The sequence below is a fragment of the Procambarus clarkii genome, chromosome 26 (assembly GCF_040958095.1).
Source record: "Procambarus clarkii isolate CNS0578487 chromosome 26, FALCON_Pclarkii_2.0, whole genome shotgun sequence".
Lineage (NCBI taxonomy): Eukaryota > Metazoa > Arthropoda > Malacostraca > Decapoda > Cambaridae > Procambarus > Procambarus clarkii.
Genome location: NC_091175.1, coordinates 10,063,613 through 10,081,136, shown reverse-complemented (window position 1 = coordinate 10,081,136; position 17,524 = coordinate 10,063,613). Strand labels below are relative to the sequence as shown.

General features: G+C 39.1%; 1 protein-coding gene across 1 annotated transcript in view; it reads right to left on the bottom strand.

The window, feature by feature from the left end:
- Positions 1 to 1,746: 1,746 nt before the first annotated feature.
- LOC138369014 (glutamate receptor ionotropic, kainate 2-like) overlaps positions 1,747 to 17,524 on the bottom strand; it is a gene marked incomplete in the record, with an annotated part of 159,748 nt that continues 143,970 nt past the window's right edge. The window contains 6 exon segments of the mRNA XM_069331855.1: positions 1,747 to 2,822; positions 4,506 to 4,656; positions 7,244 to 7,279; positions 8,100 to 8,200; positions 9,944 to 10,108; positions 12,379 to 12,604. Of these exon segments, the coding sequence (XP_069187956.1) occupies positions 2,794 to 2,822; positions 4,506 to 4,656; positions 7,244 to 7,279; positions 8,100 to 8,200; positions 9,944 to 10,108; positions 12,379 to 12,604 (708 nt within the window).

Sequence of the window (17,524 nt, the reverse complement as noted above, 5' to 3'; positions counted from 1 at the left end):
ACTTATATCTCCGCCAGGCCTCTCGCAGGGTCCCCGGCTCGGACAGTCAGGGGGGAAACACTGATAGACACGTTGAGACGACCGTAGAAAGACGGTAGACACACCAGGAATATCCTAGGAAGACTATAAGCATATAGGAGAGTTCTTAGGAAGCCCATAGGTAAACCTGACCGGCAGACTCTATCTACCAGTGGCCCTGGGTTGGTAGAGGTTCCCCCGAGTGGCAGTGGTTGGGCAGGCTTCTCTTATCAGTGGCCCCCCTCTGGATCAGAAGGTTGTCTCTTAAGTGGTACTGTGTCGGCAGCCTAATCAGTGGCAATGGGGAACCTCTGAAACTACCAACGCCGTACTTATATGAATTAAATTACATAAACTTTCGATTTCTCCTCCGGTTAAAGAAGTTTCTAATATTTCCAGCATTTATCATGTTATCATTTTCGTAAATATATTTAAATTGTCAAAAACTTTCAATCACTTCAGTTGTAAAGACTTTTTTCCCTAACTTTTTCATTTTTCAAATACTTCCAACTCATTTTTTTCCACGAGAAAAAAACGTTACAAAACTTTTTTCCTCGTCCATAGTTACGCGAGCCGTTGCGAGGACTTAAAGAAGGAACACCATCAAAAAAGTTTTTTTTTTCTCCTGGCGTTCTGACCCGGTCTTTGTGGCGTCGGCGCTTGAGAAGAGCCGCCTGAGCCTTACCCCAACGAGGTCGTTAGAAGTGCTGACGAGGAGCTCATTTGCACAACAAACACTACACTCTCGTTCCTCCGTGACCACGTGTTCCTATGACCTCCCGAGTGACCCCCGTGGCTTCGTCTCAGTAGTTTGGTTATTCGGTTATTTAATCTCCTCACGCCGTCACGATGGAAAACACTATGATTGATGAGCTTTGCGATGTAGAGAACTCTTTATTCCTAAACTTTATTCCTAATGTCATGGTTGGGTTTGTGATTGTGTTGAAGGCATGTCAACAATGAGGGACAATTAAGGACACAACAATAACATACTTGGTCACTAAGCATATTTTAGTCCTGAAAACAATCAAAGAGTAAATTCTAAATTGTTTGCAAACTTAACATAATTGAAAACAAAAATAACCACTTAGTTTCTGTTGTTTATTTAAATTGTTAATATTGTTTATTTGTGTTTTAGTATAAAAACACTGTTTTAGCTGGTACGTAAATTATCTTTTTCATTTACTCATAAAAACATCAGTTTTTATATATATATATTTTATGGGTGACTTGATGCTTGTAATAAATACTGTTAACTTGGACTCATGTGGGATAAAAACCGTCACTTGTATATTTGTGAAATTTATGTAAAACATTCACATTCACAAATATACAAGTGTGTGGGTTTTTTTATCGTATGTTATCATGTCTGTGAGAAGACATTACCATTACTTATTTGACTCGAGTGTTATTTGGTATAATTATTTCACCACAATTAGTTGTAAAGGTTCTTTATTTTCTTTATTATTTTCCACGTATAACAAATCGGAATTTTTTTAATATTTTATGTGTTTAAATCATTTAATGGCATTTACATATTATTTGCAGTATATATATATATATATATATATATATATGAATATGACGTCATATATATATATATATATATATATATATATATATATATATATATATATATATATATATATATATATATATATATATATATATATATATATATATATATATATATATATATATATATATATATATATATATATATATTCTTCATAATCGTACATTAAAATATTTGCAATGTAATTTATATACATCTATAAAACTTAATCCTATGATTCATAAATTGCTGCATTGTGAGCTGTTAGAGAACGCATCAGATGTACGATGTGCTTCGACATGATACAAATGCTAAGCCTTTGGCGCTAGGAAATAAAAGAGATTTGCACTACATCAAAATGATACTCTAGACGCAGCTTCCCCCCACACACAGTGCGTGGTAAGTCATGTGAAGTGTCTACACAGCTGCCAAGTTTGTGAGGGGGTCGCATTTCATCACACACACACACACACACACACACACACACACACACACACACACACACACACACACACACACACACACACACACACACACACACACACACACACACACACACACACACACACACACACACACACACACACACACACACACACACGCTAATGTGAGAGAGTGAACCACGTCACTCTGAAGGCAACGACCACGCATACAATTGTATAGCAAATCACTCTTTCATCATCTGCAAATCCATCACTTAATAAATAAAGATTTATCAGAGTCATGTTTATGCATCACTGAACCTTCAAGGTCAAGTATCACTGGGCAAGATGTCACGAATAATCAGTTTCGTATATTATTGAATCATGTATCACTATAATGAAGTCACTATATGTCACTAATCATGTGTCACTATATCATCTTGTAGTCAGATGTCATAGACTTCACCTCGTAAACAAGAATCAAGTTGCTTCGTTCGCACCGTAATTAGTCACTGAAAAACTCGCGTATCTTGGATCACCCTTGTAAGGAAAGTGCCCTGACAATGCCTTTCACTTGCTTTAGCCACTTGGCACATCAATCTTCGTGGATCAATACCCGCCCTAACCAATCACTCGGGTTCCAGACACTCATGATTGGTATTCTCTCTTCGCTAACTGTCTGCTGAGTAAGCATTCAGGGTGATGACTCAGGAGTGGATGTTTGGAGAGGGTTTGGAGTCGCTTGGAGGCACCAGGCTGTGAAGAGACGACCTCAGGGAAAATTTCCGTGGCCGGAGGTCATTCATCCCCGTTCGGCCGCTCTCCTGCTGCAAGAAGATGTGGTGAGAGACACTGGAGGTACGGGGACGATTGGGCAGTGATGGACCTGCGTATGTGCTAAAAAAAAAAACACACAAACACAAACACACACACACACACACACACACACACACACTCGGTTGAGAGGCGGGACCAAAGAGCCAGAGCTCAACCCCCGCAAACACAACTAGGTGAGTACAACTAGGTGAGTACACACACACACACACACACACACACACAAGATCTAAGCCCTCCATCCCCCACTCCACCTCTCTCTCAAACCCCTGGAAACTACAGTACAAGAGGAACAGAATCTGGGACCTAAAGATAGGACCAAAAGAGGGGGAAACAAAGTCAGAGACCGAAAACTTAAGTTGATCAAAGATCAAAACGCTTGATTTGGGAGCTGGAGTTCAACACCTCCTATATACACACTACTCTTAGGTGAGTACACCCACACATTCCCTCACACAATCAGTATTTTTAAACTTTCAGTAATTTAAGACATTAAACTTGAATACAAAGCGTTTATAAGTATAGGATAATTGATTACCAAAAAAAACTGTAGAGTATTGTAGGAACTTACTTTACATTTCTGATGATAAATTTACATACTCACCCGTACCTACAAGCAACTAACATAGGTGAGTTTTTCAACCTAAAAGCTGTGAGGAAACCTAGTTGACCTATCGTCTGTAGGAGACAAAACTAGGAAATATTCCACAAAAATATATATATATAAACTGAAAGCAAGCAATCTCATAAGGGTGAATTGGATTTTTTATCGTTATATAAAGTCGAGAAAGTTCGTCATGAAATCTTCGTGGAGTTGAAAAGCTTTTTCTTTCTTCTGATTATTAAAAAATTGACGAGCTCTCATTCTTTCATTTTTCCTTGGCGAAGGAGAATGGAGGCTTCAAGCTTCGTTATAGGAAACTGGTTAGAAGAACTATATTCTACTAACCAGAGAAGGGAGAGAAGAACTCTCCCTTTTTTATAGTATATATACTTTTTTTTACTATATTGATTCGCAAATCTACTTCACATAAATAGTTTCACTCTACCAATTGCCTACTTGTTCCTCAAATGAGTAGATAGATTATATGCATTACAGGTTCGGCAATCTATATGTGTATCTACATACATAGTAACTGGATCATATATCTGTTGGTCAACCTATACACCACACAAGCTAGACCCATTGTCTACCAACCTACCTATCTGTTAATATATCTATCTACAAATATACCTATGTAATATTCTATCTATTTATCTCACAAACCGGTCCATCTATCCTCTAGTCCCCTTAAACACTAAAGAGGCTACACCAATTATCTAGCAATCTACCTATCTTTTAGTATATCTATCAACTAATATACCTATCTACTAATATATCTTTCTATTGATATAAATATCTACAAAAAATACATATTTATTACTAATCTTACCTACTATTGCCTATCTATTACTAACATACTAATTTATTAATATACATATCTACTGAAATACCTATTTACTATTACGCCTATCTACTATTATACCTATCTACTAGTCTACCTATCAACCTCGCAAACTTAGGGGTTATGCATTTATCTACTGGTTAACCTATGCACTACAGAGGCTATAGACCAATGGTCTACCAATCTACCTATCTACCGCACAGTGACGGGTGAAGTCACCTACTCCGTTACCGTTGATGTGGGGCACTTCCAGCCCGGCGGGGACGTAAGTGGCGCCGGGAACACATCTGGAACACTGGCGTTTGAGCGCCGGACGTTGTCTGGAGCCCCGACACCTCATGGCGAAGCACAACTCCTCCGCCATCTCAGCGCATAGCGACTGCTGTGAGGAATGAGGGGACTGTGAGAGTGTGAAAGTGTGGATGTTAAATGCACATACACACACACACACACAGTCTTCAGTGAAACCTAGGCTCCGGTAGGAATGAGTGACCACAGTGTACTGACGTTTGAGTATCTGGTTGAAGAAGGATTAAGGAAATCGAGGAGGGGAACTGAAAACGAAAGGCTGGCATTCCGAAAGGAAAACTATGAGGAGATAAGGAAATTCCTAACATGGGAAACTGAGCTCAGAGGATAGACGGCCCAAGCCATAATGGACTACATCACGCAGAAGTGTAAGGAGGTAGCAAACAAATTTGTCCCGGTCCAAAAGAAAAACAATGAAATGCAGTTGAGAAACCCATGGTTTAACCAGAGATGTAAGCCAGCTAAGCACCAAAGTAAAAGAGCATGGAGAAACTATAGAAACAACAGGACACTCAAGAGCAGAGAAAGATACCAAAGTGCCAGGAATTTTGATTCACACAAGATTTGGAGAAATACTGTGGTGGCGTTAGACCTGTGATCTCCATCACTACAATCCACCGATTATACATGTTATCTGTTGCGCGATGTTTTACTCTTTTCTTTGATAGGATGTATGAGATTAGATAGGATAAACACTGATACAGTCTTCAGGCGGAAACTTGGTGGAATTTGACATCTCACGTGTGGTGGTAAATAGCAGTTTGTTAATATTTCTTTGATTCTGTTGGTTAATTGTCTCTGATGCACAGTCTCCAAATATTACTTTGTGCTATTATTCAACTTATGTGATAGTTTTCTCTCTGCATGAAGGGAATAGTTTGTGTATTTTAGCTGGGATAACTATTTTTTTTTTATTGTAAATTGTATTTACAAATTTGATTTATTTTCTTTAGTTTTTTTTTTAAATGTGCATTGTAGAGATGAACATAATTCCCAGGTTTGCAATCCATTCAGGCATTTGGCAATAACTAAATTGAGGGTTAAAAATAGATTTTTGTAAACTTATTTTCACATTTATACAAATACGTGTATGTGTGTAAAACATTCACATGTATATTCTAATCCTAACTTGTAAATAATTACAATTACTTCGCCACTATAAAAATTAAAGGTAATAGTTTTCTTAATTAAAAATCTTAAATTTTCTTAATTAAAAATCTTTTCTTAATCTCATTTTTTCTATGTTATGTTAATTTAAACATACCCACCTTATGAGGGCATTAGGAGGGCATTCTCCATCATGGTACAAGTATGTTTTTCGCTAAATCACCTCAGATATCACTTGTATTTGAGACATCTCGCGTTTCGTAAATATAGTACGAATTGACTCGGACCAGAGTAAAGGAATCTGAAGATATTAGCCAGAATTGAATCTACGTTCTCACAGGATGCAGACTAAATCCTGTGAGGCTGTCGATCCTACGAACCTTTACACCACAGCCCATGCAAAAAAACATTCTAAATATACATTTCAAGGCAGACTTGAGTTTTACAATATTTACACGTGAAACAAACACGATTTAATCGAAATGCTACATCTAATAAAAGAGAAAAAGCAGCCATAAACGAGTAAAAAAAATAGTAAAAACGAGTAAAAAAAGCTACATAAAATAAAATAAAAAAGCAGACATGAACGATTAAACAAAAAACACATCAAAATGAACATATGCAAACACGAGAGGCTAATGAAACAAGAGAGAGAGACACACACACAAAGAAACGAATAAAAATGAAACTAAAAGATACGCAAATCGGACGAAAATAGACCTAACATAATCATAAAACAAGAGGAAGACAATACACGAAAGAGAGAAAGGACAAAGCATAAACAAAATGACATAAGACAATTTTTCTTAACTAAAACAAAACAACACAACAAGGTGAAAACTTAAAGGATTAAAAACATACAATGAGAAATAAATTGATTACAAGACATAATGAGAAGCTAAGGGATTAAAATGGGAGAGAGAAAGAGAGAGAGTAATAATAAAAACAGACTGAAAAAAGACACGACTGAGTCATGAAGAGAGACACAAAAGAAAAGTAAAAACAATCACAAAGAAAACGTTAAAACGACGTAAAAACAAACATGAAAGGCTATACTGTATACACTGATACATTTATATCGTGCTCTGCGAAAAAAATATATGCCTCTTTTATGACAAACTATTACAAAACAAAAGTACAGATGTATATAGAGCAGATGTACATAGAACAGATGTACAGATGAGAAACGTCATTCAGGAACAGGATGTCACTAAGTGCTTATAATTAACTTTCCATTTTCACTGCCTTCATGAAATAAATAAATAATTAACTCGGGAAATATTATATATTATATAGTATGTTATAATAGACAAAACATGCTGTGAACAAATATAAAGGACAACCACTAATGCACCTAATCTATAACAAATGATGAGAGAGAGAGAGAGAGAGAGAGAGAGAGAGAGAGAGAGAGAGAGAGAGAGAGAGAGAGAGAGAGAGAGAGAGAGAGAGAGAGAGAGAGAGAGAGAGAGAGAGAGAGAGAGAGAGAGAAAGAGAGAGAAAAGAGAGAAAAGAGAGAAAGAGATAAGAGAGAACACAACTGTTGTTCTTACTTTGAATGATCCTTCACTTAAATGCATACTGCATGCCTGAAAAGAAGAGATTTGACTGAAAACTGGAGCCTGAAACCATAATCCCATGAGGGACATAATTTTTCCGTAAACAATTCTATATATCTTGAAATGTCAGTCTGTCTGCCTGTTCAGAGTATGAGGACAGACGCCTTGGGCTAGCCTCACCCAGCTTTCCAAGATGTTATATGGGGGTTATGGAAGTGTTATAGGCCAGTCAGAGTCAGTTTCAGTGCCCCCCCCCCTCCTCCGCCCCCTCTAAGAAATTATCGGCATCTATAACGATCTCCTGCGATTTTCACAACGTCTGAAATTGCGACTGTGTTTTCCATGGAGTTTTAAGTAGTTTTCAGTGCATCATAATATTAAATTTTCTGAAAGAAGGGGTGAGAGAGTAGGAGATAGAGAGAAAGGAAGGATGTAAGGGAAGAGGCAAAAAAGAAAGGTAAGGAGAGGGAAAATAGTGAAGAAGTGAGGGGAAGATAGGGAGGAGAAAGTGGGAGAGGTGAGACGGGTGAGATTGGGACAGAGGTAGAAGAGTGGAGAAAGGAGAGGAGAGCAGAGTGGGAGAAAGATGAAGCGGGGGAAGAGAAGACGAAACTGGGAATAGAGGAATATGAGAGAAATGGAGAAGGATTAGGAAGGAAAGACGCCCACTTGAAAGATATGAAAGACAAACCTACACCTACAACAATAAATTAAGTTATGAGAACAATATCAGTAAATAGTTATCCACTAAAACAATACTTATTCAGTTCACAACTCTACAAATAACTCTATATCTTTTCGTAATAACTTTACATCTAGGTTTGTTGAAGCTTCCGGTAGTTCTACTTACCCGGTCAACCTGGGCGTTTCTTTTGGCGTTCCAGCAGAACTCTAGAATAGCAATGAGTACAGCAAAGGCAAGACCGCAGAGCAACACCACAAATACTCCTCCTGAGAGAGGGAGAAAAAGAGAGAACGAGAGAGAAACGTTTGAAAACAACTCATCCGCCCACATGCAGAGATAATAAATAATTATTGCGCACACAGTTGGCTCCAGCTTCATCCTGTTCCTAATACGATTGTAACAAAGCATTACATGAAGCTTATTCGTAATGAAATCTAGTGATAATCTAGCTGGATAAGTACAGTTGGGTAAGTACAGTGGGGAAAGTAAATCTGTGTAAATGCATTTAGGTAGGTGCAAATGGGCAAGTACAAAAGCGTAAGTACTGCTTATTAAGTACAGGTGCGTAAATACATGAATGTAAACACAGCTGGGTAATTACTGGTTGTAAATATAGTTGGGTAAATTCCTCTGAGTAATTACAGCTGGGTAAAAACACCTGACTATATACAGCTGGTTAAATACAGCTGGATAAGTACAGCTTTGTAAATACAACTGTGTAAATACAACTGTCTAAATACGGGAGGTTAAATACAGCTTTGTACATACAACTGGGGTAAATACAGCTGCATACAGCTTGGTAAGTGCCCTCATAAACACTAACATTCTCCACTGACAATTTCACAATATCCAAATGCCATAAAGCCAATGCAGTTATCCCTTCAATACATCCATTAGCCAGTGCTGGCATAATGGCTGAAGGCCATAATTTGCTTAATAATACAATCAACACCCACTGCAACTGCAGCTCCCTGCCTCTCTGTTTGAGCTGAGGGGCTGTAATGCAGTCACTAAAGGTATATTAATATCGTTAATAGAGACCAAAGTAAAATGGAGTGGCTGGGATTAATGTTTTAATAAAAAGATATGTTTTTTAATGTTTCAACTTCTTCTGTTTGATTCACTACATACACTTGTGGGTGCAGCTGCCAGGTATAACATTCACGTGGAGATAGACCCCTTTATGTCTGCTTTTCTATCTCGTCTGCATTTTTCTACTTTCGTTTTGTTTAGTTTCTACTTCGTAAATACATTTTTGCTGATTCAAGTCAATTTGTTCTACTTCAAATTTACCACTATATTAGTCGAAGATCACCCAGACACTCAACATAGTAGCTAACCCAAGAAAAGAACATAATTCTTTTACACACACACACACATATTCACACTTCTCAATTCATTTCATCAGTACCATCCTTAATATCACCAAGTTGATACATTAAAAAAATCATCATGCTTACATTACATTCAAATTATTCTTTATCATATTCTCTCGCACTCATCTCCACACATACTATTCTGACTATCCCACAAACACAGCTCTATCCACACTCCTTTGGAGCCCAGTCAAGCGGGGTCCAAGAGCTAGAGCTCGATCCTGCATGCACAACACCCACACACACAGCACCAACACCCAACCGCTATTAAATCCAGTCAATGTACAAACTCATCCGTCTCACAACAACTGAAGGAAGCACCCTAGAACACGTGAAGGGACCACCACACAATACCTGAAGGAACCACCTCACAATACCTGAAGGAGCCACTTCACAATACCTGAAGGAACCACTTCACAATACCTGAAGGAACCACTTCACAATACCTGAAGGAACCACCTCACAATACCTGAAGGAACCACTTCACAATACCTGAAGGAACCACTTCACAATACCTGAAGGAACCACCTCACAATACCTGAAGGAACCACTTCACAATACCTGAAGGAACCACCTCACAATACCTGAAGGAACCACTTCACAACACCTGAAGAAACCACCTCTCAACCTTACCGATATTGTCGACGCCTAGAGCCGATGCCTTGTTCTCCTTGTTACTGTCCTCCCGGTTGCAGGTGTTGCCTGTGTTCTTCCACCAGCGATTGTACAACATCTGTATCACCCCCTTCTCCTGCAGCTCCAAGATGGCCAGGGAGATCTTGTCGCGCCACGGAGAGCCTGGAGGAGATGGAAGGCAAACAAGGGGTGATTAGTCAATGAAAAGGGGCCATTATGAGCGGTTAGGGATGATTACACGAGGATATGGGGGAGTGATTACGAGAGGTGATTAGAGGGCGTTTATTAGAGTTAAAGGTGACATCTGGTTTTGCTCAAGGTATAATTTGAAGAGATGATGTTGGTGTGAATAGGTGATGATGTTGATAAGAACAGGTGATAGGGGAGTTGAGAGAGGTGATGTTTGGGTGAAGGAATGAAATGTTGTCTATGCCTTCGCAAACCCACTTGGGGGAAAGTCAGCTCCACAGATCTCAATATACAGACAAGACAACATCTCTTTCAAGCCTCCATCACACAACATTCCTACTCACTAGATATTCTGACCAACAACACAGAAATAGACGACAGATTCAGCTATAAAAGATTAGACATAGGAGAACCACTACATATCGAACAATATATATATATATATATATATATATATATATATATATATATATATATATATATATATATATATATATATATATATATATATATATATATATAAATATATAACTAACATAGTAATTATTATGACTTAACTGTGATTTGAAAATCTGGTTATTTTATTTCTTGTTTTGTGTTTTGTTAATATTTTACTTATTTTCAAACATATTTTTATAAAAAAAAATGCAGTCGGTGTTTTCTTCAGGGTGGATGATAAATATCCGAGTATGGGGCCGGTTTTGGCGGCTGCAACCGGTTATATGTTAATAAATTACAAACTTGATTGACGGATATATCCTTCAGTGTGTGTTTTTTACGAGTCCTTTGAAAGCAGGAAGCTGGTTCGTTCGTTTTCTCTCTCTCTCTCTCTCTCTCTCTCTCTCTCTCTCTCTCTCTCTCTCTCTCTCTCTCTCTCTCTCTCTCTCTCTCTCTCTCTCTCTCTCTCTCTCTCTCTCTCTCTCTCTCTCTATGTTTTATTAGCATGTTAAATATTATGAGCTCCATAAATATTATGACAAGTATTATCGCTACAGTTATTATCAACAATATTACTCCTAAAATGAACAATATTATTACCTAACATTTTATAACTTCCTAAACCACCTACACTTCCAAAAATTTTACTCCTCAAATCGACTCACTAGAACCACCAACACCTTTAATAGACACTCCAAAACCACCATCTTTAATAGACACTCCAAAACCACCTACACCTCAAACAGACTCTCCAGCACCACCAACACACCCAATAGACCCCTCCAAACCCCCCTACAACTCCAAAACAGCATAATAAGCCGTATAAACAGATGTATAAATACATTGAGTGACAGTGGGCTTGCAATGCATAGTAATTCAGGAGTCTAATTTGCATCTAATTGTTTTAGAATGATGGGGGAGATCTAATTCAATTCTCTAGCCATCCCAGAAGGGGAGTGGGGGGGACAGAAATGTTGTTTATTGTCGCGTAAAGCACTGGTGTATAGAGTGTGTGGGTGTATAGACGTATGCGAAATAGCAGACGGTGGGAGGGAGGGTATATATCTGTGAAATGTATGGCTACGGTGTGTATAGTTATGTGTGTATTGGCATTAACAGTTTATCTTCAGTTGAAGGGTTGTATATTGCTAGCGTGTATTAACTGCTTGCGTGTATAGTTGGATTGTATAACTGCAGGGTGTATAGATCAGCTGTAGCACTGCAGGATATGTATTCGCGAATATGCAACTTTGTTTACACAGTGGAGAATGTATAACTTTGGATAAACAGCTGGGAATGAATACTTTTGTATATACCGCTGGGAATATATAGCTTTGGTAGATGAATGTCAATAAACGAATAAATATGGCACCTCCCCATGGCAGTATACTCTTCCATGATAGTATATACCCTTCCATGGTAGTGTATTCATTCATGGCAGTATACTGATTCATGGCAGTTATATATACTCATTTCATGGTCGTATACTCACTCCTGACAGCATACTCACTCATGGCAGTATACTTATTGATGACAGAATACTCAACAATGGTGCTACTTATTTTCCAGATCTTCTCAAAACCACCCAAGTACACCATGCTTTCACGACATCTAATCACGTCATCTAGCAACACGACCCAATCACTACACCCAACCGCTACTCTCAACCACGAATCCAAACGACGAAACCAAACCAAAAACAACACAACCGCAATACCAATCAGCTACACCCAGCCCCTAAACTCAACCTAGTCACCCAACCACGACACCCAGACACGGAATCACCCTCCCCTGTGTATCCTCACCCATTGGCGTTGCGATGCCGTAGCTCTTGGAGTCCAAGAGGCCGCCGATCTGAGTCAGATTACAATTCCTCTGGACGTAGTAGTCGAGCATGGAGGATTCCATCAGGAAGGCGTAGTTTCCCTCCAGGACCCTCCTCACCCCCTCGTCATAGGTGTGAACGAAGACACTCGGTTTCTTGTTTTCCATGAATCGCCACATCTTCTGGTAGGTCTCGATCTTGGAGTCCTGTGACAACAGGAATTTTTAGGGAGGCCAGTACATAATATGTGAATATTCGTCACGTGAATACCAGGATATAGTTAATAATTGTAGCATTATTATATATTGTGTCCAGCGTTTGTTGTGTTTTGGGTTGGTACAAATGATCACTTGAGCAGTCTCGGGTTTTTATTCTCCTTGTCAAGAAAAATATTGCAAAAACTTCTTTATGTAAACATTAATTGCTAGATTGTTTTTAATGAATACATTTTTTTTTATTTAATTCATAATGCGATACGCGTCAGGCCAAATAAAAATAATAAAACGAACTTTGGAGAGTTTACCAAAGTTTTCCAAAGTTCTCCTAAGTTTAACTTCCTTTCAGAGTGAAGAACATAAAAAAAAATATATATAGAAAAGGTTCGTGTCAGAATCATTACGACCTAAAACCCATTCTATCGTGTTCAGTAACATGTGTGTGTCTGCAGGAAAAACATATATATACACACACACACACACACACACACACACACACATTGACTGCCAAAAGGCCTTTGATACGGTACCGCACATGAGACTGCTATACAAACTTGAGAGGCAGGCAGGAGTAAGCGGAAAGGCCCTAGTATGGGTGAAGAACTACCTAACAGGAAGGAGCCAGAGGGTAATGGTAAGGGGCGAAAAGTCGGACTGGCGAACAGTAACAAGTGGAGTACCTCAAGGATCGGTGCTGGGACCAATCCTCTTTCTAATTTACTTAAATGATATGTTTACAGGAGTGGAATCATACATGTCAATGTTTGCAGATGATGCAAAATTAATGAGAAGAGTTGTGACAGACGAGGATTGTAGGATCCTCCAAGAGGACTTAAACAGGCTGCAGAGATGGTCAGGGAAATGGCTACTGGAGTTTAACACCAGTAAATGTAAAGTTATGGAAATGGGATCAGGTGACAGGAGACCAAAGGGACAGTACACAATGAAGGGGAACAGCCTACCTGTAACGTTTCGAGAAAGAGACCTGGGAGTGGATGTGACACCTAATCTAACTCCTGAGGCACATATAAATAGGATAACGACAGCAGCGTACTCTACACTGGCGAAAATTAGAACTTCATTCAGAAACCTAAATGAGGAAGCTTTTAGGGCGCTTTACACTGCCTACGTGAGACCCGTCTTAGAGTATGCCGCGCCATCATGGAGCCCCCACCTGAAGAAACACATAAAGAAACTGGAGAAGGTTCAGAGGTTTGCGACGAGGCTTGTCCCAGAGCTACGAGGGATGGGATATGAAGAGCGGCTGAAGGAACTGAACCTTACGACACTAGAGAAAAGAAGGGAGAGAGGAGATATGATAGGGACATATAAAATACTCAGGGGAATTGACAAAGTGGAAATAGATGAAATGTTCACACGTAATAATAACAGAACGAGGGGACATGGGTGGAAACTGGAAACTCAGATGAGTCACAGAGATGTTAGGAAGTTTTCTTTTAGCGTGAGAGTAGTAGAAAAATGGAATGCACTTGGGGAACAGGTTGTGGAAGCAAATACTATTCATACTTTTAAAACTAGGTATGATAGGGAAATGGGACAGGAGTCATTGCTGTAAACAACCGATAGCTAGAAAGGCGGGATCCAAGAGTCAATGCTCGATCCTGCAAGCACATATAGGTGAGTACATATAGGTGAGTACACATACACACACACACACACACACACACACACACACACACACACACACACACACACACCGATATATGACAACATAATAAATTTATGTTTATTTTAGTTTAAACCCTCATTACAGTAAAAATTGACACCTGCGCCGCCAGCGTGTGTACAACATCTCACGAGATAACGAAGATACTCGTTATCCTCTCGTTGAACAATGGCGAGCTGAATTTTAAGGTATTAAGGAGAAAGAGGAAGAGAGCGCGAGAGAGAGAGAGAGAGAGAGAGAGAGAGAGAGAGAGAGAGAGGGAGAGAGAGAGAGAGAGAGAGAGAGAGAGAGAGAGAGAGAGAGAGAGAGAGAGAGAGAGAGAGAGAGAGAGAGAGAGAGAGAGAGAGAGAGAGAGAGAGAGAGAGAGAGAGAGAGAGAGAGAGAGAGAGAGAGAGAGAGAGAGAGAGAGAGAGAGAGAGAAAGAGAGAGAGAGAGAGAGAGAAAGAGAGAGAGAGAGAGAGAGAGAGAGAGAGAGAGAGAGAGAGAGAGAGAGAGAGAGAGAGAGAGAGAGAGAGAGAGAGAGAGAGAGAGAGAGAGAGAGAGAGAGAGAGAGAGAGAGCGTATATACAAGGTTAAGTCAGGAAATAATTAAAGAAGAGATTTATTACACACAAGAATTTTCATTTTATTTCCCCATGATAGGTTGTGGTTAAGGTCAACTACCTGAGGCCAATCACATCCTCCTTCAATAAACTTGTAGAAGAACCAATCAAAATACGATCCTTGGGTAAGTTTGCCGTCTTATGATTCTTGAGTGCCCTGGGAGAAACCAATTGAGTTCCGTTGCATTCTTTTATTGCTAATATTCATTAATTTTTCAAGTTCCGAGTTGTTGATATAATATTATGAACTTTTTTATTTAACCTCAATTGTCAAGAACTGTAGTCAAACGAATGAAGATAAATCTATAAATTAATAGCTGCCAATTTCGTAAGGTCTGTGTTCCAATTATTTGTTATCAAGTGTAGAGTGCCAATTTAAGGTGTCAATTTAAAATGAAAGAATTATTGAATGCTGTCTTTCAGAGTGTTTAGTTAAGTAATTTGTACTTTATTGTACTTGGGTTTTTTTTTCAAGCTGTCATAAATAGGTGAAATAGGTGTAGTTTTACACACTCTCACACACACACACACACACACACACACACACACACACACACACACACACACACACACACACACACACACACACACACATACAAACATGACAAAAACAAAATGATTTCTCGCCATTGCAATAGACCACAAAGTGTCAGAAAGGCTGGGCCCAGAAGACTGAATCGTATTCTTGCAAATTCCGTTACATACTCTCACACACATACACCAAATAAAACACACACACACGGACAAACACCGAAACTCTTAAAAAAAGCATCTTTCACATCTTGGTAGGTATAAACAGAAGACAAAAAACACAGCTTCATAGAAAAATGGAGACACACACATCATGAAAGCAGAAGAAATTGGGCTAAGTAAACACAAGAAAAGTCTCTGTTTCCGCCACGTTAATCCATCAGGGGGGGTAGGTCTGTAAGTTGGACTCCTTGAAGGAGTTATGGGGAAGAAAGTTTTAACAAAGTGGCCATTATGAAGGCAGTGATGTTCCACGGTCGCTTATTCTGCTGTTGAATCAGGTCAGCTTCGTGAGTGGACCCTTAGATGGACAGGAGTTCGAATGGTGGACCTGCAGGGAGGTATATTATTGAAGGGAAAAGGCGGAGAGTTTGATACTGGTGGTAGGAGAGCTTTACTATATTAAGGGTGAATGTAGAAGTAGAATAATACAATTAGATCGATTGGAGAAGGAAGAAGGAAAGCTTTATCACGGGGAAATAGAAGACGACGAGGTAGAAATTGATGAGGGGGAAAGAATGCCTCCTATGTCAGAGTGAACATAAGTCTGAGAACGTGTAGAAAAGGAGCTGTGGATAAATATATCGGCGAGAGAACCCGAGGGAGAAGGGCAGAGACAGAGAGACAGAAGAGAGAGAAACAGCATCGCAATAATGTAGCAGACGTGACACCACAGAAATATCCCAGTTGACCTGGCTTGAACGAATCAATCAAATAGAAAAGAAATATAAAGACATTAAAATAAATGCTGCCAAGGAGCTGAGGTGTGTCAGATGTAATCCTCCAGAGGATTAAAAACGTTCCGGGATTTGATGGTGTCTGTGTCGGCTGGCGATCAGGAAATTTTGAAATAATTAGCGTGGGAAACAGGCCATAGTCTCGGGCTTAGGCGCGACTAACCCATGTCCAAATGATGTCAATTATCCCAATTTCTTCCAGCTCCCACAGAGGTCAACGAAGGTCAACAGAAGCCATCGGAGGTCGAACGATGGTTAAAGGATACCAGGGGAGGTCAGTGAAGATCAAATTAAGGACAATGGAATTCAGAGTATGTCAAAGGAGGTCAACGATGAAGAACTGAGGTCAGCGGAGGTCAAACATACGTCAATGAATGTCATTGAAGGTGAACGATGAGCACTTAACGAACAACTGGATGGATGAGATAAACGATCTTTGAAAAGCAAAATGGGTCAAGGTGGTCACCTCTCAGAGACGAATTAACTGAAACCTTTGAGTTAAACTGTTTACAATAATTAATAGAGTAACCTTGAGCAAAACTTTGATGAGTCAACAATGAAAAACATAATTAGGGGTGGATTAATTGTCGAGAGAAATTTTAGTTTAATTGGATGGGAGAGGTTAATTGCGAGAGAGGTAATAAAGGTAAACTAGATGAGGTAATTGAGGTAAACTATGTGAGTAAATAGAGATAAATTGTGTAAGTTGATCGTGGTACAGAGGATGAGTCAATGAAGGAAAATTGGATGAGTAAATTAAGGGGAAATCGAATGAATCAGTGAATAGAAGCTTTTTTGAGCACATGGAGGTAAACTATGTGAGTCAATGTCAATAAACTGGGTGAGTAAACTGGTGTTAACCGGGTGAATCAATTGAGGTAAATCAGGTGAGTAAATTAAGGTAAACTGGGCCTATCGAGAACGTTATCAAAGTGAGTCACTAGCAATAATCTGGATGAGTCAGTGGATGTAAACCGAGTGAGCCAATGAATGTAAAGTGAGTGTGTCAATGCAGGTAAACTGCATGAGTCAATGCAGGTAAACTGGATGCGTCAGGGAAAGTCAACTTTGCCGAGTAAGCTTAGGTGAACTGGGTCAGATCAGGAGGATTTCTTCACTTCCAAAATTATTTACT